General features: G+C 40.2%; 2 protein-coding genes across 2 annotated transcripts in view; one reads left to right on the top strand and one right to left on the bottom strand.

Annotated features, from left to right (window-relative positions):
* LOC129761135 (microtubule-associated protein tau) overlaps nt 1-14,662 on the top strand; it is a 119,219-nt gene extending 104,557 nt beyond the window's left edge. The window contains exons 8-9 of the mRNA XM_055758843.1: nt 3,043-3,198; nt 3,916-14,662. Of these exons, the coding sequence (XP_055614818.1) occupies nt 3,043-3,198; nt 3,916-3,987 (228 nt within the window). The 3' untranslated portion in view covers nt 3,988-14,662. The remainder of the gene's footprint in view (nt 1-3,042; nt 3,199-3,915) is intronic.
* On the bottom strand, nt 6,782-13,580 carry LOC129761134 (uncharacterized). Its single transcript, XM_055758842.1, has 3 exons — nt 13,432-13,580; nt 7,071-8,090; nt 6,782-6,995 (listed from the first exon to the last, which is right to left on the bottom strand). The coding sequence occupies exons 1-3, from the start codon at nt 13,578-13,580 to the stop codon at nt 6,782-6,784; spliced, it is 1,383 nt and encodes a 460-aa protein (XP_055614817.1).
* Nucleotides 14,663-25,877: the final 11,215 nt, after the last annotated feature.

Below are 25,877 nucleotides of genomic sequence, written 5' to 3'. Positions count from 1 at the left end.
TGCACGTGCGTGCTCGATTCTTTCCGTGCGTGCGTCTGTGCGTGTGCACGTTTGTGCGCGTGTATGTGCTTGTTTGTGCGCACCTGTGCGTCCATTTGTATGTTTGTGTGCGCTCGCGTTTTTGTGAACATGTTTGTGCATGTTTGCGCGTGTGTGTGCGTGTTTGTGCACCCAATGGTATGTGCGTGCGCGTGCTTCCGGCGTTGTGTATGCGCTCGCAATTCTGCGTGGGCACGCTGAAAGCGCAGACCTAGTCGAAAAACGCGTAATTTCGAGCAAACCGTGTAAAAAAAATCGCGTATTTTCAAATAAATCGCATAAAAAAATCGCGTAATTTTGAGCGAATAGCGTAAAAAATATCACGCAAAAAACGCATAAAAAGAATCCAGCGTACTTGCAAATAACATGCTTCTTCGTAACATGGAATACATGTTTGATACAGGAAATATAATAAAATGAAGACAGCTCAAATCGGACTATTCTTTTCACTCTTAGAGAGGGTGAAAAACTCGAGAAAGGAATAGTCCGATCTGTACCGTCTTTCATTTTATTACATTTTCTGTGACAAACATGTATCCCAAATAACAGAGAAACATGTTATTTACAAGTGATTGAAGAATTTTGAACACGGTCCGCGACGATCCATTTTGGTAAAATAAAACTTACGTTTGAAAGCAGCAAGCATCCTCTAACATGCGAAATGAAAATAAATATAACCCGTTCAAGCAGTTTTAATCGTCAGTGAAAGCTTCTGCTTTTATACTTGTAAGAGAACGAAAGGGGAAAGGAACGAAACAAAAGAATCAATGCTACTGTATGCGTAGAGAATATTTCGTTTCCACTACACCCCGATACACTGAAATTAATCCACCGAAAATGACTGTAGTGGAAGTGAGAGTTGCATGAATAAAATTCAATCACATTTATTAGCTTCGAAAATAACTAGCCCTGCTCGCAAGCGCTTGGTGTTTACGAACGTCGTATGCTCAGAACAATATACGGCGGTGTCCAGGAAAACGGTGTATAGAGAAGCATGATGAACTAGGATTGGTCGATCTCGGATCGATTCTTAGAAGATCGATCTTTCCCATTTCAATTTTCGATTTTTTGAATCGATCTTTTGTACTCGATAAAATCGATATTTTCCTTTCGATCTTTTCGATCTTAGAAAAACTGTTTGTAGGTTTGTTTTTCAGTATACATCGATTTTTTATCTCACTAAAAGTCACCTAACATTTTTTTTAAACATAATGTCAGCATTTGGATCGCTTCTTCTACGATTTACTTCTGTACAAATGCTGACAGACAGAACCAGCGGTAGTTACTGAGGAGACTGGTTGTTTTTAAAACGAAAGGTTGTTTTTTAGAACAAAAGGTTGTTTTTTAGAACTGAAAGATTGTTTTTAAGAACTGGCGCCAAAATCAAGAATCGGTTTCGAATAAACGACAGATGTGTGGCACGGGTTTTATGGGATCATTGTCAGCTGAGTTCAGAGCCGTTGTTTAATTTTCTAATAATGCTTTTCCAATTAATTTAATGATTAAACCGACTGCCAGACGACACAAAATGAATGCCGTGTGGCTGACGAACGAAACAGAATGCTTCTGATGTTTGAATAGAAATATGAAATTTGAATTCCCTGCTTAAAGAAAAGACTACATTCATATAGAATAAGCAGATAAATAGAAAAAAAGCTTTTATTTTTTTAAAGATCGATTCGGCAAATATCGATTCTTTGGTACAGATTTAATCAGTGGATCGATCCCTACGCCATTGGAAAATCGATTCGACAAGATCGATCTTTTTATAAAAATCGCCCAATCCTATGATAAACCACGAATTGCCTCAACTCTATGGCGCACATAAATACCTTTGATTTGCTGGTCGATTCGGAAGTTACAAATTTATAAAAAATGAGTATATTCGACAAAATCGACAAAAAAGCCGATTTTTCAGGTCACCTTAAAAACTAATTCTAGCCTAAAAATGTTCGAAAATGAAGGAACATACAAGGCCGATTCCTTTTGTATGGAATTTCTGATGTATATTCTTTCTTTATCATGATTACACTTGCGATCATTTATGCTATTATTTTCATGCAAGCCAGACATATCAACAACCACCACAACCTCATCTCAAGTATCCCATTTGAAGTTTCCACAGCTGGATTTGATGTTTTTATTTTCAGCACTGTTGCATTAAACCGTTGTGAATGTTACTGTACTGAATCTAATTCTGCAAACTATTAAATACATACTGATGCAATATATCACGTAAAATCAACTATTTTGATTTAATCATACACACTGCACTCAATCAAATTTCATTTTTATTAAAATTTTCAATGTACATATGTATTTTTATTGAACCCATGAATGTAATCATCAACATTCTCTTTTTTTTTAATCGTTTATATCACTTACGCTTGTGGCTGACTAACTCAAACGTTTTGTCATGACTATACATTCAAATGAATTCTCTGATCAATCAGATAAAAATAATGTGTTAGTGAGACACCAACCTCCGGTCCAACAAAATCCTTGAGTGAAACCCGAACTGAAACTATAAACACTTTGGATGGTTTGTCATAGATTCACATGCTGACAATAACATAGTTATTTGATCTTCGCTAATTTTCATTGAACGATTATGATTATGCAGGGTGCGTTCACAGAGCTTCAATGAATGTCTCAGGAAGAAAATAATATTTTATAATTTTTTGCACATCGAATCAAACTTCAGCGTTTCGGAGGCAACTGTCGCTGATTTGGTGGAACAGGTCAATGTCTCTTCCGCCACTTACAAAAAATGTAGGCTTTAAACTTTGTAAACGCATCCTGTAAATTATTGTTCAAAAACGAAATAAATTTCCCTACACTATCACTATTAATCACAAGCCGTAGAATTTGATGTTAACTCGTATGTTCCTTCCAAACAAAGGAAGACTTTTCTATGAAGGAACCAAACAACAAAACCACACTACACTTGTTCAGGTGTTTTTGAGTTATTCTTCTCACCAGATTATAAACCTATCCTTTCAGATCGTGAACCAAAAGCTGGACATCAAAGCCGAAAGTAAGGTGGGTTCGCTCGAAAATGTCAAACACAAACCAGGCGGAGGCGACAAGAAAATCTTTGACGACAAGGAATATCTGAAGCAGATCGACCATCCCGTTGCATTGACACCTCCAACACAGGTAAAATCTAGTTCGAGAGAGTTCCTTTTGTATTAGTCATAAGCAGCGTCCGTCCCGTTGGAAATAATCGAAAGCGAAATTATATTCCGCATGTCTTCAAAATTTAATCTCATTGTCAGCACAAATTTAGCTTTCTAGAGCTACCTTGTGCTTTTATAATGTAGTATTTGAAGTGTATTTCAAGTTTTCCTTATTTCTAGCTAGGCATAACATCCATCGGATTGTAATTCAAAAAATAGGTACAATCAATGCGGAGCAGATTCGTAAATTTGCATTCTTTGTATCAATCAATATTCCAATTAGGTTTACATTCCTGTTATACATTCCTGTTTAGTAATTCTTCACTTTCTTAATTTGTTTGTAGGAATATTTGTACAAGTTTTATTAAGTTTAATCCGATATCGAATCCATGTACAGTAAGAAAAGAAGAAAGTTCAACAAATAGTTTCAGAAATTTAAGCAAGAATAAGGTTTTTACAATATAGTCGTAAGTTTCATTTTTATGTTTTAAACGGTGTGTCTGTTTGAATTTTGATCCTCACCCTATTGGTTTCTGAGTTTGAGAATATGTTCAGTCATTAATTTGTTTTAAGTGCCATTAAACAATTAGCCCACGACAAACTGAACATGACGCAGTAGGCGGGGATGATAATCAACGCATTATTTTATTGTCACAACACCACAATAACTGTGGTCTATTATTTCCCAATTCCACAGAGTCCAACACCGGACGATGTCAGCAATAGTGATGCCAGTGCCCCATCATTTGCACAGCCTACTATTTACTAACTTACACCAGCTTTACTCACAAGATGTCACCAGCAATTCGCCATGTTTTCACTGAATATTGAGTTTAATTGTAGCAGCATATATACAATAGTTAGAAAGTAAGCATACATTTAGTTAGCAGCGTGCTGTATTCCATAGATTAAAAACTGAGCACATTGCATTAACATCAACATTAATCGAAACCCACACCTGATAATACATCACGTAGGTACAAAATTCACACGAAAGAGAACCTATTTAGACATTTTATCTATTCATAAATATATTACTCAGTACGCGCTATCAACACAAAAAAAATCGGAATTCGGCGCGAATGATATTTTTAAATTCTTTATCTGTTATCACCTTTGTTATTTTCTCTGTTCCATTTTATTTTCCTTGTTCAGTATGTATACAAATTGTTTTTAAATATGACGTTATGTTACTGATATCAGCCCGATATGTGGGGCTATGATAGTGAATTGTTATTTGATTAAACAATTGTATGAAATAACTTAACCTACTTCGGCTGTATTACGTTGTTTGACCCCATAGTTTCAACAATTTAATCAAATAATGATAACAAACCTCTGCCTTTGCTTGTTCAAACGAAGTATTCGAATGAAGTGTCAAACGAAATTTGAATACACGTAGAAAATGTCCATGTCATATCTCTAAGAACATTAACACAGAGCCATTCCACGCAGAGTCGGTCGAAAACGGTCGAGTCTGTCCCTACTAACTTCGATCGTTTTCAAGCTATTATTCTTTACCAGTTATGGTATTAAAAAATCGTCTTCTATTTTGCATACGCCCTCGTAAAAATAGTAGTACAAAACGTCGAAAAAACGAAGCGGATCGGAGCACCCAGAACGATTCTGCTTGGAATGGCAGGAGTTACTCTATTAATGATTCCTCGAGTTCCAGCGTTGTAAAAAAAGTCATTTTTAATCTCTCATGTCATGTCGCAGACGACTAAACTCAGTTTTTTGTAACAAATAATTTTGTTTTCTGATTGCGCGTACAACTGTTGTTTGTACAAATGTGTGATACAGTACTGGCAAAAATAAAGTGTACATCTGAAGGGAGAAACGATTAAAATTTGATCAACTTAAATTTGACGTATTTCTTTTGCGCTTAGCGCTTAGAATAATTCTTCTATTCTAAAAACATCATTCAAGCGAGAGAAGCAACACATAAAAATTTTGCTCGCGCAACGTACAAACCTAAGCTTCTCGCACGTGATGTTGAAAAATCCAGAACTCAAGCAGCTTACAGGAGTTTTACATGGCCACGGGAAGGGTAAAGGTGACAGACATTTTCCAGACCGTGGAACTATCCATGTTTCTAAAAAAAAACTGGTTCGGCAGGCCATCCGCAACTGCAATTGGAAAAGCGATTTTTTCATCGCCACCGGAACCATAGACCAGGACATACATGTAAAGAATTGATCGGCGAAATGTCTGCCGCCGTTCCTCGACAAAACACGACAAACCCGTGCCATTTTGGTCGGAATCGATATCCTGCCTTTATAAGAACAAAGCGATAAAATTGCATTCCGTGAATAAGGTAATGGTGATACCCAAAGCTCACCATAGAGGCCGCCCCAAGGACTTAGAGAATACCCAGAAACCACTTACTCACACACAAATCCAGTGCACCCCTAGTGGTGCAGAGGGCCAACGTGAAAGGTCTCCATCCTGGGCGGCTGCTCGCTTCAACCTTAACCTGGCCCAGGTCAAATTCGCGTCTATTTCCTTGATTTCCTTGTTGAGGCTGCGTCGCCAGCAGAGGCTGCGATGTTCTGCCGGATTTCAATCCTGCGCTTGTTTGCAGATTTCGTTTCCGCTCCTTCCTAGTGTTCGGCCGAACCCCCTTCCACTTTCGTTCTCGAATCTCAGTTGATATCGGCTTTTGACGACACCGACGATGGAGCTCGACATTCGAGATCCAGTTGTGAGGACACCGGGCATGATTTGTGTACCGCAGACATCGGTTGACGAATTTCATGTTCGAGTTGAAGATTCGGATCTTGGTGCGAAAACTTATCTGGTTGGATATCCACACATTTCGTAAACTCGCAAAAGCAGCCCTCGCCTTCCTGATCCGTGCATCAATGTCGATCTTGGTACCACCATCCGACGCTATCTGACTGCCAAGATATTGAAAGCTTTCTACGTACTCCACTGCTTGCCCCGCTACTGTGAAGTTGGGGCTATTGTCCAAGTTTACATCCAAGGCTTTGGTCTTGTTGACGTTGATTTTGAGACCTGCCGCAGAGGAGCATTTGCCAAGGTCAATTAGCTTACTCTGCATATCGGAGCGCCATTGTGCTAAAAGTGCAACGCTAGCTCGAATTCGTTCAGATGCTCCATAGTAATAGGCTGCCAGAGCAGCCCACGGTTCGGTACATGGTGAATTGCACCCATCATGATCTCGTTAATTACGATGAGGAACAGTGGCGGTGATAGTATACATCCTTGCCTCACACTGGTGACTACCCGGATCGGGTCAGACAAAGCTCCGTTACGCAGGACTCCGCGCGTGAAAGCCTCCTACGGCGACCCATAGATTTTCGTGATTGAGTCGGTCAAAATCTTTTTCGTATTCAATGAAAACGAAATATAGGGACTCTTGGAATCCGTTCACTTGATCCAGAAGATCTTCCGGCACAGAATCCTGCCTGCTGCTGTCGGAGAGTCGCGTAGATCTTCTCTTGTATACGTTCTAGGATAACTTTGCACAGAACTTTCAGAACAATTCATGATACCTCGCCAATTATCGCACATAGTCGGATCCCCCTTCTTGAGGGCCTTCACCGCATCCAGTCGGCCGGAAATGTCGCGGTGTCCCAGATATTCGAGGATAGTTGATGCAGCATTCGTGCGGACAGCATGGGGTCAGCTTTGTGCATCTCTGGTGATATGCGATCGATCCCGGGAGCTTTGTTGGATTTCATACACCGGATGGCTTTTTCGATTTCGTGCAGCGATGGGGCCTCGGAGTTGACACGAGTGATGCGTCGAATCCTTGGTGGATCCTCCCGAGATGTTGATGGCTAATTGGACGTCGAAACTTGAAGAAGTTGTTCGAAGTGCTCAAACCAGCGTTTCAACTGGCCAGTGGGATAGGTGAGTAACTGGCCGGTCGTGTCTTTTACAGGCATCCTTGGATTCATCTTAGCTCCGCTCAGTCGTCGTGAGATATCGTAGAGGAAGCGCATATCGCCAGTTGTAGCAGTTTTCTCCCCTTCATCATCCAGGGAGTCCGCCCACGCCCACTTGTCACGTCTACAGGAGCGTTTAACTACCTTCTTCAGAACCGCATATCGTTGACGAGCTTCGTTCTTGGTTCCTCTGGTTCTCGCCCGCTCAATCGCGGCTTTAGCTTTCCTACGCTCCTCAATCTTCCGCCAGGTTCCATCCGTGATCCACTCCTTCTTCTGGGTGGGCAGTTGGTCCAGGTTATTTTCACTACTCTCGATGAAGTCGTTCTTGATAGCCGTCAACTGTTCTTCTACGTTGCCACCTTCCGGAATATCCTCTGTTCGAGTCTCAAGCTCTTTAACGAATGACCTCTTCAAAGCTGGATGTTCTAGTCGGCGTATGTTGAATCGCCGTCCAAGCTTCTCCACCTGTCGCTGGATTCGTGCAATGCGCAGGCGGATCACGCCACCCAGAAGGTGATGGTCAGATACGATGTTGACGCTGCCTTTATTCCGAACATCAAGAACGCTCCGTCTCCATTTTTGATTGATCCAAATGTGGTCGATTTGATATTCGGTATGTCCATCACGGGAGACCCACGTGACTTTATGCACTGGTCGATGGGGAAAGAGCGAACCTCCAATGACCATGTCGTTGTTGCCACAAAATTCTGCATACAGCACGCCGTTCTCGCTAATTTCTCCGAGACCATGACATCCCATGACGCTTTCATAGTCCGTGTTGTTGGGGCCGATCTTCGCATTGAAGTCGTCGGTGTAGATCTTGATGTCACCCTTTGGAACCTTATCCACGATGGCATTCAGTTGATTGTAGAAGTTCAGCTTGTCCTGTAGCTCGACAGCTCCGGTTGGTGCATAACATTGGATTGTGGCTAGGTTCCGAACCCGTGTTCTGAATCTGGCAACGATGATCCTCTCGTTGATAGGTTCTCACTTCATGAGCGCAGTCTGTGCTTGGACGCTAAGCAGGAAACCAACTTCAAGGTAACAACTAGGTTGTTAGCCTAAGGTCCATATCCCGCGATGGGGCTGCCATCTTAGGTTCAGCTGGCGGGAGCCGCACTCAGTATCCCACCCAGGAACCGGTGGGAAGCAAACTGGCGTTCTGTAGCTCACAAAGCCAACGAAGGCGCTGAATAAAATTTTAACGCGTTTCTCCTTTTGCTTGAATGCTATTTTGAGAACTGAAGAGCAAACGTAAAAACCACCATACACGCAAGCACGTAGAGCTTCAAATAGTATATGGAAACTTTTGGAATTCAATAACGACTAAGCTTTTTGATAGGCTTTAAGAACTAGGGACAAGGGATGCCACTCCAGCAATTCCAAACATGATCAACGGAAAAAAACCCGGCTTTTACGAGTCGTTAGCCATGGATCATTCTCTTGTCGAAAAAAGAAGTCACTTTCGAGCCTAACTTTCAATAAAGAAGTTTCGTTAATTCCAGAGTAGCTTTCGAATCCCTCAATTACATTACAACATTTTGGTCCAACGAACAGCATCCAAAGACACAGACACAGAAACCACCTCTATCTCAATAGCGTAGTCTTCTGCACTGAAGATGGAACAGGATGAGAGTAAAGAGGAACAGATAATTGAAGGTTCGCTGGTGATTCTACTGTCAAAATTGTTATTGGTTAACGAAAACATCGCTAAAAATTTGTTGATTTGTCCCCGGCTTTAACCTGGTTCAGTAGGGAGAGTAATCTAATGGAAATTAAATAGTAGGATAAGGGGTCATTATCGAAATAATTTTTTTCTATCTGAGGGTTTGGAATGATGAAAGAAGATAATGGTGATATCATCTGCATACACCAAAACATGAACATTAGGTGGGATACTAGCGAAGAGGGATCGTATACAGATCAAGAGCTATGTAGGAGCAAGAACCGAACTTTAAGGAATACCAATCTCCTGAATCATAATCCTGGAATAGTAGATGCCATTTCTGACCCTGAATCTTCTGTCGTCGAGGAAGCTTTGTACATAGCGACCCATGCGACCTTTGACTTCCCATTTCTCGACAGGTTTGAGCATTGGGAAACGCCATGTACGGTCGTAAGCTTTTGACAGATTAAAAGATGTTTTTTAATGTTTCAGCAAAATTGGCTCGCAATCAGAAGAGCAAACGGTTTACCGACTTGTTTTGTACGGGTTGTAATGCAAGGCTGGCAAAAATATGTTGCGATGCTCCTCTTCCTTGGACGCCATTTTCATAACAAAGCAAATGTCAAAATCAAAATAGAGACACGCACACTTCTCACTTGTGTGATGCGCGCCTCATTTTAAACACACACACACACACACATCAAATTCTAGCGTCTGTTTTTCCTTCGCTCGTTCTAAGCAAAGCATGAAAAGAACAGCGCGGCTCCATACCAACCGTATACGCTTGTTTGAAGGAAAATAACTCAACAAAAAAAGCGAACCAAATTCAAGCGCGGTGTTTGCAGAATAATGTGCAAAAACGGTGCTGACAACAAAACATTTGATTTGTGTTTCGGAGCGTGTTCATTCGCCAGAACGCATGTGTAGTGAGAGCTCATCTGAGTACAAAACAACTTATTACACATCAGCACCGCGTTCCATTCTGAGACTGGCTGCATATCAAAAGGAACCTAAGTTCCTTGCAACACTTTATATTCAGCGTCATCGGAAGTTTCTGACCTTCAATCAGGCAGGCGGCAATTAACATCTAAATTACTGTTTCTAATGTGACGGAACCAATCACAAGTACGTTGTTTCACTTTGAGCAGCATCTCCGTAAACTTTTTGAAGGTTTCGACGCGCTTCAGCCAAAGTTTTCTTCGAATGAAAGAAGAAAATCATCCCTTCCTGCAAATGATATGGGATCAACACAAAATCATGGATGTGTCAAAGCGATTTGTTTACCGTATGTTTTGGAAATGTCGAATACAACACCAACAATGAGAAGCCATGTCATGGAAAAGTGTAGGGTTTATCGATCTTGTGTTGTCGTTCAGTACAATAAAGTTCTCTATTTTTGGTAGCATCAAACCAAAGTAGAAAAAAGAAGACTAGCACAAATCACTCCGAATGACCCAATCTCGAATAGGACAAATGCGATTAATTTGATGCTGCATACTTTTTTTTTGCCAGTACTGTAAATTTCCCGTCAAGTTAATTTCTTCCGAAATTCGATCCATTCAAAAATTAACGAGTCGAGGCTCAATATAGTATTGAAGAATATATCTTGTGAATCACAGCCACTTATAATTGCAAATTTCAACTTTTTAGTGTACAGCCCATCCTTCCTAAATCTTATCAAGCAACTCCTTCAACACGAGTAACTCATTCACATTATGATAATCATATTGCTACATTTCTATTTCGAGCACAATTCCCACATTCGTGACTTGTTTCATAAGCAACAAAACCAGATTTATCTCGATTGAATATTAACAGTCCTGGCATCATTATGATTTCGAGAAAATTATTATTGTTGTTTTTTGGAATTTCGTGTTCCATAATCTAAAACTTCCGCAAACCTCTCATTTTCAATCCGAAAATCCCTCACTTCATTTATTTTGTTGACATAGAATGAACATTGAATGAGTGATAGATGCCATTAATTCAAACCGAGATCATCATTGTACGAAGCCACGTGTCGTCGTTTTGTTTTGATATCGTTATGTTATTCAATTAATTTAGTTCATTTTGATTTTACCTGTTTGTTTTCTTTCCATTTTCTTTCTCTTTGTTTAATTCTAGTCTCCGGTTCCGGAATTTGACAAAAATTCCTACTATTAGGCGAGAAACCTGCAATTAGAGTAAACAAATGATGCCAATACTAATGAAAAAGGAACTGTTTGTTCGTTAAATTATACAGTGTAGTTCAAAATTGGCCCTGTTGATTAGTTTTAAGTTTTTACTCTATTTATGAGCATTGATGAGTCACACCGTAATCTTGGATCATAGTTTCCGCACCAATAATTGTAAGCTGATTATTTTCATGTTTCTGCTACTACACGTTACCGGCTAAGAAAATACATTACAACACACATCTACACGTAAAATTTTGTTCGGTGGAAAACCAAAGCGCTCATGTCATCCGTTGCAGTAAAAAATAACACGCATCTATTGATTATGAAATTTGTATTGATATGAGACGAAATATGGTCATCCATTATCTTGAAAGAGTATTTTCTAGTCGATTTTTTATTACACAGCATATAGAATCAGAAACAAAGTCACAAACATTTTATACAGTTTCTAGTTAAGCCTCAAGCTACAGATTGTATTTCATTGATATGATTATCAAGAGACAAATAGCCATCGTCTAATTGGCTATAAAAAAATCAATTTAACGCAGATGCGATATATTAAACATGCATTGATTGACGTCAGGTTTTCATTCTTATAAAAGAAAAACATCGCCATCATTCGAAGTATTCAAAATTAAAAATTTGGTATTACATGTTATAAACAACCGCAACTGCAACAAAAAAAAAACAAATAGAAAAAGTAACTGTGAATGTATCACTTACGAAACAATAGACTTCAATAATGAATGGATAATAAAATATAGAAAAGTGATTATTTCATAATATTTGTTTCACTGATCACCCGTTCAATTAGCTTTTTTGCCTTACCTATAATTCCTCCGAGCCAGTACGAACTAATTCCCATACGGCCGCGCTCGGAGTTAATCCAATATGCACTAGACTTTGTAGAATTTAAGAAACAGATAAGCACACGGATCTTATGATGAATCTATTTGATCAGAAAAGGTACAACAAAAATGATAATCAGGAACATTGTGTCTTCATTGATATACTCCGGATTCCTAGTGACTGCGCTACTGACAAAACCGATCAATTTTCAGCTGATTGAGCCCAGAAGTCGTTGAAAAAGGTCCACGCATCTAAAAAAACCCGGATATTTCCAAAACATGAAGTGTTCTATCGTTCGTTTATTATTAAATAAATACTACACAATTTATCTTTGGAGTATGGAAAAAAAATTCCGAACTCTTCCGGCAAATAGATGGTTGTGTACCACTCAGCCCACCAAAGTGCTCTGTGCCAACAATTTTTGAGATATATTGTGAGCAAAATTTGCGCCTTAAATTCGTCTGCAACATCACTTGTCTTTTAAGGAGTTGAGATACGCTCTACCAGCCGTATCTGGAAGGACGTTGGACCCAGACGTTGAGTCGGGCTCTCACCCACTAAAACCGAGTCCTCTACTCGTTGAATGAGGAATGAGGCCCCTGGAGCGGCTGTGCTCATGCACTTCACGAGTCTCCAACGCTGAATAGCGTTATTCATACTCTTTTTCTCTATATTCTTATTCGCAATTCGTTGTTCTCCACTGCGCTTATGCCCATTGCGCAGGCATCCATTTACCAGTCTAGACGTGTCCGATTAGGAATTGTCCTCAAACTTGACGCGCAACTCGTCACAGCCAGCCTCGCGGAATTTCTCTTCCCAACGGAGCACCGATTAGATAGTGCCCTCCATCATGACGCGCACTACGTCACAGCTACTCTGGTGGGGTACGTACCGGTTTGATGACATCCTCCTAGACGCTCGATCCTTCGAAACGATCCTCACAGTGATCATCCTTCCAGTCCACGAACAGGCGTTGCCAGCATGTATTTTGCTGTTCAACACACCGTTTACTTGCCATCGCTTCAGCATCCGTTTACCCATTGAGACTTGTATCGATTATGAATTGCCCTCCAACTTGACGCGCAATCCGTCACAATCACCCTCGCGGAATCTCTCACCTGTCGAGACGTGAACCGATTAGGAAGCGCCCTCCAACGTAACGCGCGGCCCGACACAGTCACCCTCGCAGGATTTCTCTTCCCAGAAGAGCGCCGATTAGGTGGTGCTCTCCAACAACGCGCCCCCGTCGAAGCTACTCTCGTGAGGTACCATCCGTTAATCAATCAGGCATTAACAGCACGCTGATCGGTCCTCCACTTTTGCTGTAGCTTGGACGTGATGTGTACGATTGCACTGTTCACTGCGTTCCAGGTGTCCTCGTCACTATACATTTCTTCCACGATATTCCCAACATGAAGGGCAGGCAGCCCCTCACGCCTTGCGGTGAATCTTGGGCACACAAATACGATGTGTTCCAGCGTTTCCTCCACATCCCCACAATCCGGACAGAGGTGGCACCTTGCGTGCCCAAATCGATGAAGGCTCTTCGTGCTTCCTGTTCAGCCAGGTCGATTGTACCGGCATGAGGCCATACATCAACCTACCGTTCTTCGCCGTGTCCCATTCTTGCTACCACTTCGATAATGATTCTGCTCTCGCTATTTTCCGGATACCACTGGTTTCCTTCTGTCTGTAGCACTCGTCTTTTTCCGTCAGGATGATTCCAATCGGGATCATACTGGCGATAACGCATGCTGCTTCCAACGAGATCGTCCTATACGCGCTCGTGACTTGCATCGCCATGAGACTAAACGTGCGGTCCAGTTTTCTGCGATTCCGATTGGTTTTGAGAGCAGCAGACCAGGCTGGCGCTCCGTGCCGCAGTATTGACGAGGATACAGTAGTCCACAACAATGCGAATGTTCGGCTTTGGTATGCATGAGTGTTTTCTTAAATTAGGACTGAAACCTAATATGATGTAGCTGGTAGAGATTTCTATTCTGGTGATAGAGGTTTTTGGCAAAGAAAGTTCTTTCAACATGGACTGGTACACGCGAAACGTTGAATTTACTTCTTGAAAATACCTTACAAGCTCTAATAAGCATTCATTCAAAGATTTGAAGGTTATAACAAGTTGGGACAACAAAGTGCACATGTTCTTCCATCGGGTGGAAATTCACTCCAAACAAGCCACATTTTTTCAAGATATATTGACATGAATGTACTAAACGAAAAATAAAAATCTGAAATTTCCCAGCATATTTAGCAAGAATCGGTCTTGTAGGTCTATCAATAATGACGATGTGTTGGCTTCAATAGATGGAAAGTTACACGCATGTAAGAAATTGATCGTTCTACGACTATAGATCTAACAATTTGATGATTGTATTGATCCTGTTTGCTTATCTGTAAATATATATGTTGAAAACAAAAGGCTTCCGATGACAAAAGTCCATGCAGCTCTTCTCTTGATTGTAGCGAGTAATGCGTTAGAGCGATCAACATCACGTACGTTTTTTCTACGATTCCATATCAAATTCACTCATCTCCTTTTTTTCTCGCAAAATAGACCATTATAGTAATTCCCCTCATTTTGCGCCGCGAAAGACGAGAACTAGCGAAGATTCTCGCTTTATTCTGGAAGCAACCTAACTTTTTGACTCCTATTTGAAACCCGAATCGATGAGATATGAGGACGCGATTCCAAATTCCATCTAATGACAAACTATAATCACCGGATACTGTCACGTCATCCGCCGCGCGAAATCGAGAGGACTATTGAACTTTAGCACAACTTCTCTTTTAGTTTCTGTTTTCATTTTCAAGCATGTAAAAGATCATTTTCTTCCTGAAAAAAAGCGTACGACACGTAAAATGGCCGCCAGTCTGTCCGGTAACGAACTATCGCGTGAACTTGAAACAAATCTTGGTCCAGCTTCGCTGTGCATATCCCAACCGACCTCGCTGCTCACCACATCACTTTCGCTACCGGCCGAGTGTATCGTTCTGTCCGTATCACAAACACCCGGTACCGGCACAAGTGCTGAACCAGAACCACCAGAGCGTAAGCTTCGTCGCACTGAATCGACCAGAAGTTTCATCAGGAAGGACGGAAGGGCCGTCCACCCGAAACCTTTTCGTATTTATTAGGGACTGGGTAGCATAACGTAATCGTAACAATAGCACGTTAGATTGTACGCTGGTGGGACAGTCCGTACATTGCATAACAAAGTAGTTGTTCCAAATCCAGAAAAAACGTTATCATTACATTCACATTCATTTGTAATAAATAGTTTACAGTTCATCATTATTGTGATTTGTTGTGACAGGTGGAATAGATATGAGCAAAATGTATAGAAGACGGAAGTCCTGAATAATTCAAAAAATGATCACATACCTTTCAAACGATAGAGTCTCTATTTTAATACTTCTATACCAGGAGATAGATAGACCAGATATATAAGATATCTAGAATGAGAGTTTGAACAGACCAATATCAATGAAGGAAGGACATGTTTCGATAAACAAAATTGACAACAATCAAATGTTGAAAATGAAGCTGAAAAAATTATAGATCCAAACCGAGAACCTTCTACAAGTGAACTTTAGATCTGTGTAAGGCATACGAAGCCACATTGCGGAGTACATTGGTTTTTGGGTGTGCCGTTCGATAAGGTTAGATTGAAATATAGACTTTTGGTGATAAAATAACAGAGTGAACCTGTTAGTCAAAATTGAATAGAGATAGCTAGAAGAATTTCAAATATCAACGCAATGCTTCCACTCGATAAACAAATGATATCTGTTCGGTTCCCAGACAGAAGTTGATTCCACCATAAATTCGTTTGATGATATTGACTTTGCTGTAAGGCTCACGATTTATTGTTAGAATTCACTTTAATTCAAATGTTTATTGACGGACTAGTGTCAAACGAATCGACATGAATACATAACGACATAACAACGTCAACATCAACGAAAAATTCCATGAACCATAACATGGATGGCATAGACACGATAATCGAGATTCATCGCACAAAAGGAATGCAGTGTATGTATGCAAGGCATGTTTCACTAAATAACGAACTTCATTAACTGTAAAACAATCACTTGATCTGTTCAAATGAGAATTTCATTCTGGATATTTCGCCTGTATGAGCCCAAATAATTTGTCTTATTTCTCAGTAATTCGTAGGAATAATTTTCGAGAAGAGTGTGTTCACCAGAAAAAAAACGATTAAGCAACTAGTCTTCATGAAAAAAAAGTTCGTAAACGATTCATGATACAAAGGGTGATGAGATTTGGGATATTAGATTACCTGCTACAATAACTACAAATCTGACATCAACGTTGGATGGTTTGACGTTTCAAAAGATACACGTAATCAGAATATCTTGACTTCCAAGCACTGTTTGTGTTTGGCGCTCAAATGTTCGTCCAATACTGAAAATATTGAAGTGAAACTAATGATCAGGTATGCCTCAATCTTCCTCTATCTAAATGTCACTTGAACGACCCTTTCAATATCAACCACGTTGAGATACGCCACAGTGAGAGACGTATTAAATCATCGCACGAATGTGTTTACGTTTCATTTCAATCTTTCGACTAAGGTGAAATCGATGTAAACAACACAAACTTGAATGTCAGACGAGTGCGTATACCATTAAAAACGTTGAACTATTCAACGCTGATATAAGATTTAACGTACTATATAGCAGATGATCGTGCATCTCAAAGCTTATCGTAATAAGGTCTAACACAAAAACTACTACCTCAAGAGAACGATTCAACAACTTGACATACATACACTAAACAATACAACAAACACTTATTAAAATCATCAGAACGATGAAATCTGTACCGGGCGCCTTAGAAGCTGGGGTGAACATAACTACAACCAGTCTTCAGAAAACGCTGCGCTGCACTTGAGTTAATTTTCATCAGCGCGCGTTCATAACAAACGTTCTCTATTCTCTCTTGGTACGAAGTGTACCAAATTCATAAACACGAGAGCGCCGAATAAACACGCAGCGCAGAATTCAGATACTAAACATCGCTTCTCACTTGTGTGATGTGCGCCTCATTTTATATACAAAACAAATCAAATTCTAGTGCCCGGTTCGTCTTCGCTCATTCAGAGCAAAGCATAAAAACAACAGCGCGCTTCCATACCAACCGTATACGCTAGTGTGAATAAAAAAAACTCACCAAGAAAAGGGAAACAGATTCGAGCGCGGTGTAAAACAGAAATTGAAATACGGTGCAAATCACGACGCAAAACACAGTGCAAAAACGGTGCTGACAACAAAATATTTGATCTGTGTTTCGGAGCGTGCTCATTCGTCAGAGCGCTTGTGTATACAAGGAGTGAGAGTTCAACTGAGTACAAAAAAAAACTTTTTACACATCAGCACCACGTTGCATTCTGAATATTGACTACAACTAAACGGTAGGTCAAGTAGCACACGATGTGAACAGCTCGACGGAGCTCCGAACTTAATTCTTTCCTAGTTTCATGACTCGATGAAGTAAAACTTCTCGCTGAACTAACTACGTATTGGAAACAAATCTTCAAAATTCTACACAAAAAAGGAAAGTTATTCAAGGAGAGGAAAAGAAAACAATTCATAAGAGATATTACAATCAGAGAATTGCAAGCTATGTGTAGAAGCGGTGTTGCAAGTGGCCCCATTGCGAGCTTCAAGAGTGGATGGAGTGTACAATGCCTAATGTTTCTTTGAATTGTGCTAAGCAACCAATATAGCTGAGGCTGGAGCCCTATCTGTTCGCTCTAATGTTTATAATCAAATGGTTGCACATCCACTCATGTACCGAACGATCATGACAGACATCAAAGAGAAAGATTTGTGTGTCATCAGAACACCAGAGTCTCATAAAGTCGGGGTCCTGATCATCTTCCACACTTGCTCTGCTACTCAATACAGCACTAAAAAAGCCGAGAGCTTGGAGACAGGTAGTTAGCGACATTCGTCATACTGAAAAACAACAAAACGAAAAATAATATACACGAAAAAAGAGGAATTGAACCCAATATCTACAACAATACCTACACCTAGAGGTCATCAAACCTAACAGAATCCCAGATCGACCATGTTCTCATAGACAAAACAAAACAAAATTCGTTACCGATGCCCGCGGCGGTACAGATGTCACCGAAAACTACGCACATCCTGTCGAAGCTACGCTGCCGGAAAAGGTCGAATTTAACAAAACTCCTCTTGAGGACTGTTGGAACATGATTAAAGAAGCCATCAACAACCAAGCGAAAAACATCATAAGTCACGCAGAACGAAAACGACGGGACGAGTGGTTCGATGATGAGTGTCAGCACACGTTACACGAGGAAGAATGCTGCGTCAAGTTACCCATCGGAACGTGGAGCGATAGAAACGGAAGTGGAGACAACAAACTCAACTCGTTCGGTAGAAGAAGATCCGCCAGGTAGAGGAGCAGCGAAACTACACCGCTCTCATGAGTACGAAAGATATACCGGAAACCCAATGCATCTCGAAAAGACGTGCCACAAGCTGGATGTGTGAGAATAAGGACGGGTGTATAATAACGAACGCTCGTAAGGTGACCAAAACGTAGAGGATTAACGCCTGAATGGTGTACAGGCAGAAGATCGTGATCACGATTGAAGTTATTACGTTGGTGTAATAAAAAACGAAGATGTGCCACCCCTACGATAGGAGAAATTGAGAAAAGCATCAAACAGTTAAAAAGCATAAAATCAATTGGAAAGAATATGTCGGTATGGTAACGGAACTTATCATGATGGGCCCGGAGAAGTTGAATAATTGTCTGCATCGACTGACTGTCAGAATTTGGGAAACAGAACAGCTACCCTAGAGGTGAAAAGATAGAGTTATTTGCAGTATCATAAAAAATGACAACAAACTAAAGTGCGAAAAAATTCGTGCCGCTATTACCGCTAACGAAAAGATTCGTGGCTGACCGAATCTTCATCTTTTAGAATATCCTGAAGCAATGCCGCGAATACAGAGTACCTATGCACCATCTCTTCATCGACTTTAAACCCGCATATTACTCCATAACATGAGAGCTAAGAAAGCGGTTTCCCGGATAGTTGACCAGACCGATGAGGATTACGAGGGATAGAATACAGTGCTGTGTGCGAACATCGGGTGAATTATCTTGCACTCGAGTCCCGCAGGAGGCTTCGGTGAGATGATTGTCTCGTGGATATTGTCGGCAGAACACTATACTAGACTTAAGCACGAAGCAGAGAGTTGGACTGAGCATTAATACGTCTAAAATCAAATGCATGCCAATGGTAACGACTACAATGATACCAGCCGCGAAATCCGGAGACGCATTATCAATGGGAGTCGTGCCTACTATAATCTCCCCAAATACTTGAGGTCAAACAAATTAAGCAAGCGCGAAATGTATTTTCTGTAAAAACGCTCATAAGATCGGTTTTCCTCTATGGGCACGAGACGTGGAAGAAGTGCTCGAAGAGAACTTGCGAGCACTGGGAGTCTTCGATCGACGTGAGTTAGGAGCCATCTCCGGCGGTGGCGGTGTGCATGTAAGGAATGAACCGAGAGCTTACGCAATTCACCGGTGAGCCAAGTATCCATATAGTGGCCAAAGCTGAATGGATGCACCATGCAGAACATGTTGCAAGAAGCCGAACAACTATCTGGTGTTGATCAAGAATTCGGCGGGTACGAGACGACAAGGAACACAGCAAGCAAGGTGGTTAGAACAAGTGAAGTAAGACCTGGTAAGCATAGTGTGTCCGCAGAATCATAGAGGGATAGCCACGAACTGAGTGGATTGGAGGAGAATGTAAGTCATATTTTACCAAAATAAATTCCTTCAACCAAAATAAAAACACAAAACTGATACTAGCCGTGAATCCCCGAAGAAATTCCCGCTATACAAGATTCCCAATAACGGTAACGGCTAATCGTAATCGAGTCCAGACAACTGAGCAAACCCACGTTTCTACCCTCGATACTGAAAGTTCAGAAGTAAACCCAAGGGCTATCGGAGGAAATCTCCAACCCGGAGAGATCCTTGACCGATCGGAAATTGAACCCAATAGCTACAGTATGTGCACAGCAAAACTTGCAGAAAAAAGTTTAAAGTAAAGTAAAAAATCATTTCGATTTATTTTAATTAACTATACTGCCGTTCTACGGATACTTGTCCCATGTTCCAAAATCAGCAACTGAGAAAAACGCAATTCACATTTTCTAGCATATTTGTCTACCAAAAGCTTCAAGCATTTCGGTTTAGCAATACACCGGGTTTTTAATATGCAGGAATTTTTCTATATATTTTCAGGGCAAAATATTCGTCACGATTTCGAAGGAATTCCCTAAGTTTTTCTTGAATTCGGCTCATTAGACGATGCACAATTCTATCGCCCATCGTAACTGAGGAAAATTGGCTGGATTGAGACTTTTCGGGAAATACTGGATCCCCGTTCACCTCGTACCATTGTAACACATCCTTACTGTAATGACAGCTCGCAAGATCTGGGCAAAACATCACGGGCAGATCGTGCGATCGGTTGAACAGCAAAATTCGCTTCTGAAACACACTTTTTCGTGTACATTACCGAGTTGGAAGAAAATTAATTTCCGTGCGAATTTGCGGATTTGTTTGGTCGTTTGCTGGCTTGATAGGAATTGAAAATTCATCATTTTTTCCACCCACATCGTACCTAAATATCTAGTGTTACAAATTGATAATTTACTCCTTAAAAAATTAATTAACATATTAGGAACCACACGTTTTGTGGCAAACTTGTACGCTTCATTTGTTCGGATTCCACGAATGAGATCGTTTCCTTCGGTGTGGATGAGACGAAGGCGAGCCATCGGTAGGCCTTGTTAGATTCTTGGCATACCAAGAATTTAACCATCAAGTGTAGAAAACACGGTTTATTTCGTGATCCATCCGTAATAGACGGTATTAATACCCAACTATAGAATTCCTCTTCCGAGAAGAGAGTGAGTGGGGAACACAAAAAAATGAGAACATTCTCAGAGACGATATATTTGCGGGTGACACCGAACTCTGTGGTCAAATCGTGTTCCGAAACGTTTGGCTTGCTCTTGATGTCCCTTATGAGGTTTGGGACTTCCGAATCGTCGATAATGCTTCTTTATACTTTTAAAGTATGTGTCAGTCCTCTAGTCAGTCAGTTCTCGTTTGTTTCTTTGCTAGGTAGGCCCATATAATAGATAATTCATAAAAATGAGGGATAAATTGACCTTAATCAGTTCGTCGATTGATCTTCCATCATCACACAATCAAAATACGTAAGAATCGTGTCATACTGTTCAGTGCACTTCTTTGTTTTTTTTAGAGGATTTGAACTTTGCAGTTCATTCGCCGTGTCATACCGCTTTCGCGCTTTTATTATTACACTGTTTCCTGCCTATGGTTCCACTTTGAAGTTTTGACTACCTTAAACGACTTATTAGCTGATTATTCCTTCACTTTTTGATGTAGAACTATGATATCTCAAATCTTTTTGGCCACATCATGTACGGAAAGGTTCGAGGTTGGAATGCAGTACTCAGGATGATGGAGCAAACCTCGAACCTTTCCGTACATGATGTGGCCAAAAAGATTTGAGATATCGGTTTGAAATTGTCTCCACCCTTATCAACGGACCCTTGTTTTATGATTAATTGTTAACATTCACGGTAGCGTTTTAGAACGCTACTTACAGTCCAAGGAGGATTTCTAAATAATTTCGCTTTGTAATAATACAATACAGATAGATTTTCAACACTTTTGAATTCTCTCATTAAGTTGTTGCTTCGACTCTATTTCCGAAATAACGTACAGATGTTGACAAAACGAAAATTGAAGACGTCACACATACAATAAACTTCCATTATTGGTAATGGTTACCAGCATATATTAACGAACATAAAAAATACAACGAAATTTCTCTGGCTAAGTTTTGCTGTGCACATATCTCACATCCGTACTAACCTTGAGTTCCCAAAAGAATATCCGATAGCTGTCTGCTTATGTAATCGTTTTCACGTTCTTATAGCTGAGCAAATCCAAACCTAAATAGAGGCGAACTGAACCGAACTTTTTACCGAATTGTTCTCGCAGTAGACCCGCGTTAACAAAAAAAAACTGTAAATTTACCATGTCAACAGTAACGATTAGTGATTAGGAAACAACAACAGTGGAGTAACTGTAACCATGTATACAAATGGTAAAATCATTCTAGAAAGAAGAGGAAGAGAGAAAGAGAAATAGAGAAAAAGAAATGGAGAAAGAAGTCCATTATTTTTACGTGAAATTCAAAACTTTATTTAAGATGTTTCAAATTATTCGATTTGGGTCAAATATGCACCGTTTTTTGACGTGGGACTACGTCTAACCGGAATATATGGAGGGTAAAATGAAAACCTAAACACAGAACATGCAGGAAAAAATGAAAGATTTCGAATGCTTATAGCTCGAACATTTCGTACTGGATAGGAGAGATGTTTGCATCACTTGATAGGGAATATTTCTACGCATCTATCGCAACTAACAAAATGTTGTTTTTCATTAGATAAACAATTGAATAACTGTAAAATATTAGGCGTTATCTAAACACCCTAACTGCATCGTTTTGATTGGCCCGATTTACGGTTTCCCTAAAACAGCCATCAAAACCAAGCAGCCTTGGGGAAATCGACATTGCAAATACATGAAAGTAGGGGGACTTTTGTTCTCATCGAAAAATGTTCCCTAACACAGACTTTAAAACCAAGCAGCGAAATCGGCATTGCAAGCACACGAAAGAGCCTAGAGGCGAGTGAACTGAAAAGTTTAAACCCTCTTAAAGCCAAAAAGAAGAAAAAGAACACACGAAAGTAGGGGGAGCTTTTGTTCCCACCGAAATGTGTTCCCTAATAGAGATTTCTAAACCAAGGTGCCTGGAGAAATAGGTATTTCAAATTCATGCAAGTCGGGGGTATTTTTGTTCCGACTGGAATGTGTTTCCCTAACACAGACTTCAAATCCATCAAGCGTGGGGAAATCGGCATTGCGAATTCATACAAATCGGGGGTATTTTTGTTCCGATGGAAATGTGTTTCCCTAACACAGACTTCAAAACCGTGGTTTCTGGGGAAATCGGCTCTGCAAATAAATGCAAACTGCGAGTACTTTTGTCCTCGCTTGCCTTTGTGCAGAGTGGAATATGTCTGTCCTAACATGATCTTCTAAACTTAGGAACCTGGGAAAATCGTGCAGCCACTAGAAGCGAATGAACTTCCCAGTTTCAAGCAAATTCGAGATTCGAGAAGTATGTACACTTTTGGGATGTAAACTTCAGAGGGAAATGTAAAATAAAATAATCGTTTGATAATTTTTTTTTGTCTTTATTGGAAAGATTTTCAGCCTTAGGCTGGTTCATCAAACGTTTGATAATTCTTCCGTACATATATTTTGTTCTAGTCATCATACCAAACGTAAAAGGTCCGTCATTAAATTTACTTGTAACGAAGAACAATCAATCACAATAAATTAATTGACTTTACACGGCATTTGTTCATTTTTTTCACTCACAGAGCAAATATATTGAACTCAATTGAATTTGGAAACTGTTTCATTCAATCAAGAATTTAATCAATACAAACGAATGATTGCTCAGCTAAGGTAGTTCCACGTGAACCTTGCGGTTATATCATAGATATAACCCACTAATTTTTTGTATAATTTGTTACCATTTTAAAGGTAGCTTCATAATACCTCTCTCATAGAAGCCTTGGGGAAAAACTCTAGTAATCGATTTTCACAATCTTGTAGTGACTCGCCAGAGTTTCTGGCGGATCACTACAGACGTGTGTGGCCTTGCATTGTCCTGAGGAAATACAACATCTCTTCTGTTGACCGATTCTGACCGTTTTTGGTTAATCGCTATTTTCTAACGGCCCAGTTGTTGACGGTAGAAATCTTAATCTACTGTTTGGCCATACGAAAGCAACTCATAATAAATGATGTCTTTCAAGTCCCACCAAATACACAGTAGAACCTTTCTGGTCGTTAGTCCCTAAGGTTTAGCCACCGTTTGAGCAGTTTCACCACGCTTTGACCACGATCGTATTGATTCATTTCTCATCCCCAGTCACTATCCGTTTAAGAAATGAAATGAAAATAAAATTGCACGTAATTAGTTGTTACATTATCGGAACCATAAACACCATTTACAATTCCAGCGGTTTGGCTTGCATTTTCATCTTTATCGAAGAAAAACTGTAAAATGTATCGAATTTTCTCTTTGTTGGCTTCCACTGTTAACCCTTTCATTACGGCAGTGTGCTCCGCCGAAGTGATACCCCTGTACGGAGCACTGCGCTGAAAAGTATGCACATCGCGCTGGTGTGATCGAAGAGCAGTATGAATTTCATGTCGTCTAAAGACGACGCTCGTACACACAGCTCGTCGCGCGGATGTCGTCTATAGACGACGCTCGTAACGAAAGGGTTAACACCCTGTAACTCACAAATAAATGGAACAAACAAAAACAGCAAAAGAATTTTTCAGTATGAAATGTCACCTTTACAACGAGCATTAATTTGAAATTGTTTGATCGATACTATACGGGATATCGATCATCACAGCCGTCCATCGAGAAAATAATGGAATTCTTTTTCCCAACCTAATATTTTTAAGCAGAATCGGGAAGGAAATCTTTGTGCAATTTTCAGCTATATAAAACTATATAAAATACAGTTTTAAGTCAAACCATTCGGGCCTCCCTTTGAAACGCAAGCCTATTTCTCAACTGAATACGAAACGGTAACGCGCACAGTGCACAGTAAATGCACCTAACAATCTTGACCAACTTTTACATACCATCTGAAAGTTGTAATCAGAGATTCAAACATTAGTGACGACGAATAAAAGTTATAGAGTTCTTTCACTCAGAGGAAAGAATTCATATTTAACTACAACAACGAATGAATCGTAGATAGGAATTGTAAAGATCACTATGAAAAACACATTACAGACTGATCAACTCAATAGTAGATGACATGAATATGCATAAGGAAGCTAAAATTTATCGCTTCAAAGCTCCATACGCTAGATTCGACGATTAACACTTGTTCAGTCTTTTGAACTTGTCAAGTCAACATAGTCAACTTTCAATAAGAACGAGTATGAAGGATAACAAAAACTCACATGAATTGAACACATAATCTGTCACTGAACCGCCGAAGGCGCTGTTGGAGTCATCATTCTGGAATGAAAAGAAGAGAGGTATGTAAGAATATGAATAGAATCTCATACTAGGATGAATACAAGCAAGGAAAAAACGCCAACCTTTAACATACCCCTCCCAGAAAACCCGAAAAATCTCCGATACCTACAAGCCGAGAACAGAATAAACACTAGATGTTTCCTAGTTTTCGAAGAGTGGAATTATTTAAACCAGGGACTCTCAAACTATTTCGGGCAAGAGAACACTTTTCCAGAATGAAGTGATATTATCGACCCCTTGGATCTTTGAAAATATTGTCTTTATCTTATAAATACATAATAATTACTAATTCAGAAACATTGCGAATGAATAAGTACTACATGGGCTGAAAAGTTCCAGGATTTTTAATGAAAAGCAATCGTTTTTTGGGCAAAGCTGTATTTATTCCTCAACAATTAGTACAGTGAGCTTCCAAGATTCCAATTCCCTTTCTGTAGTACGAAGCGTCAAAGTTTTCGAAATATGCCTCAGTGCCAATCTGCAGACTGCCTATCGGACTCAGGAGTGTGGTAATGAATCCACGTTTCATCTATTGTCACATAACATCAAAAGAAGTCCATTCGATTTCGCTTCAACAACGCCAAACCGGCTCTTGAATCATAAACACGCCGCTGTTTTTGGTCGACGGTCAGCAAATGCGGCACTCATCGCGCGTGTCCAAAATGTATCCCACTCGTATTTTTGAAATGCCTACGGCCTCAGCTAACTCGCGTAACTTCATTTTACGATCGCTCAAAACGAGTCGATGCACTTGTTTTACG

The sequence above is a fragment of the Toxorhynchites rutilus genome, chromosome 1 (genome assembly GCF_029784135.1).
Source record: "Toxorhynchites rutilus septentrionalis strain SRP chromosome 1, ASM2978413v1, whole genome shotgun sequence".
NCBI classification, from domain to species: domain Eukaryota; kingdom Metazoa; phylum Arthropoda; class Insecta; order Diptera; family Culicidae; genus Toxorhynchites; species Toxorhynchites rutilus.
Note: the sequence above shows the minus strand (reverse complement) of the source record. Positions and strands in the feature narration are given on the sequence as shown.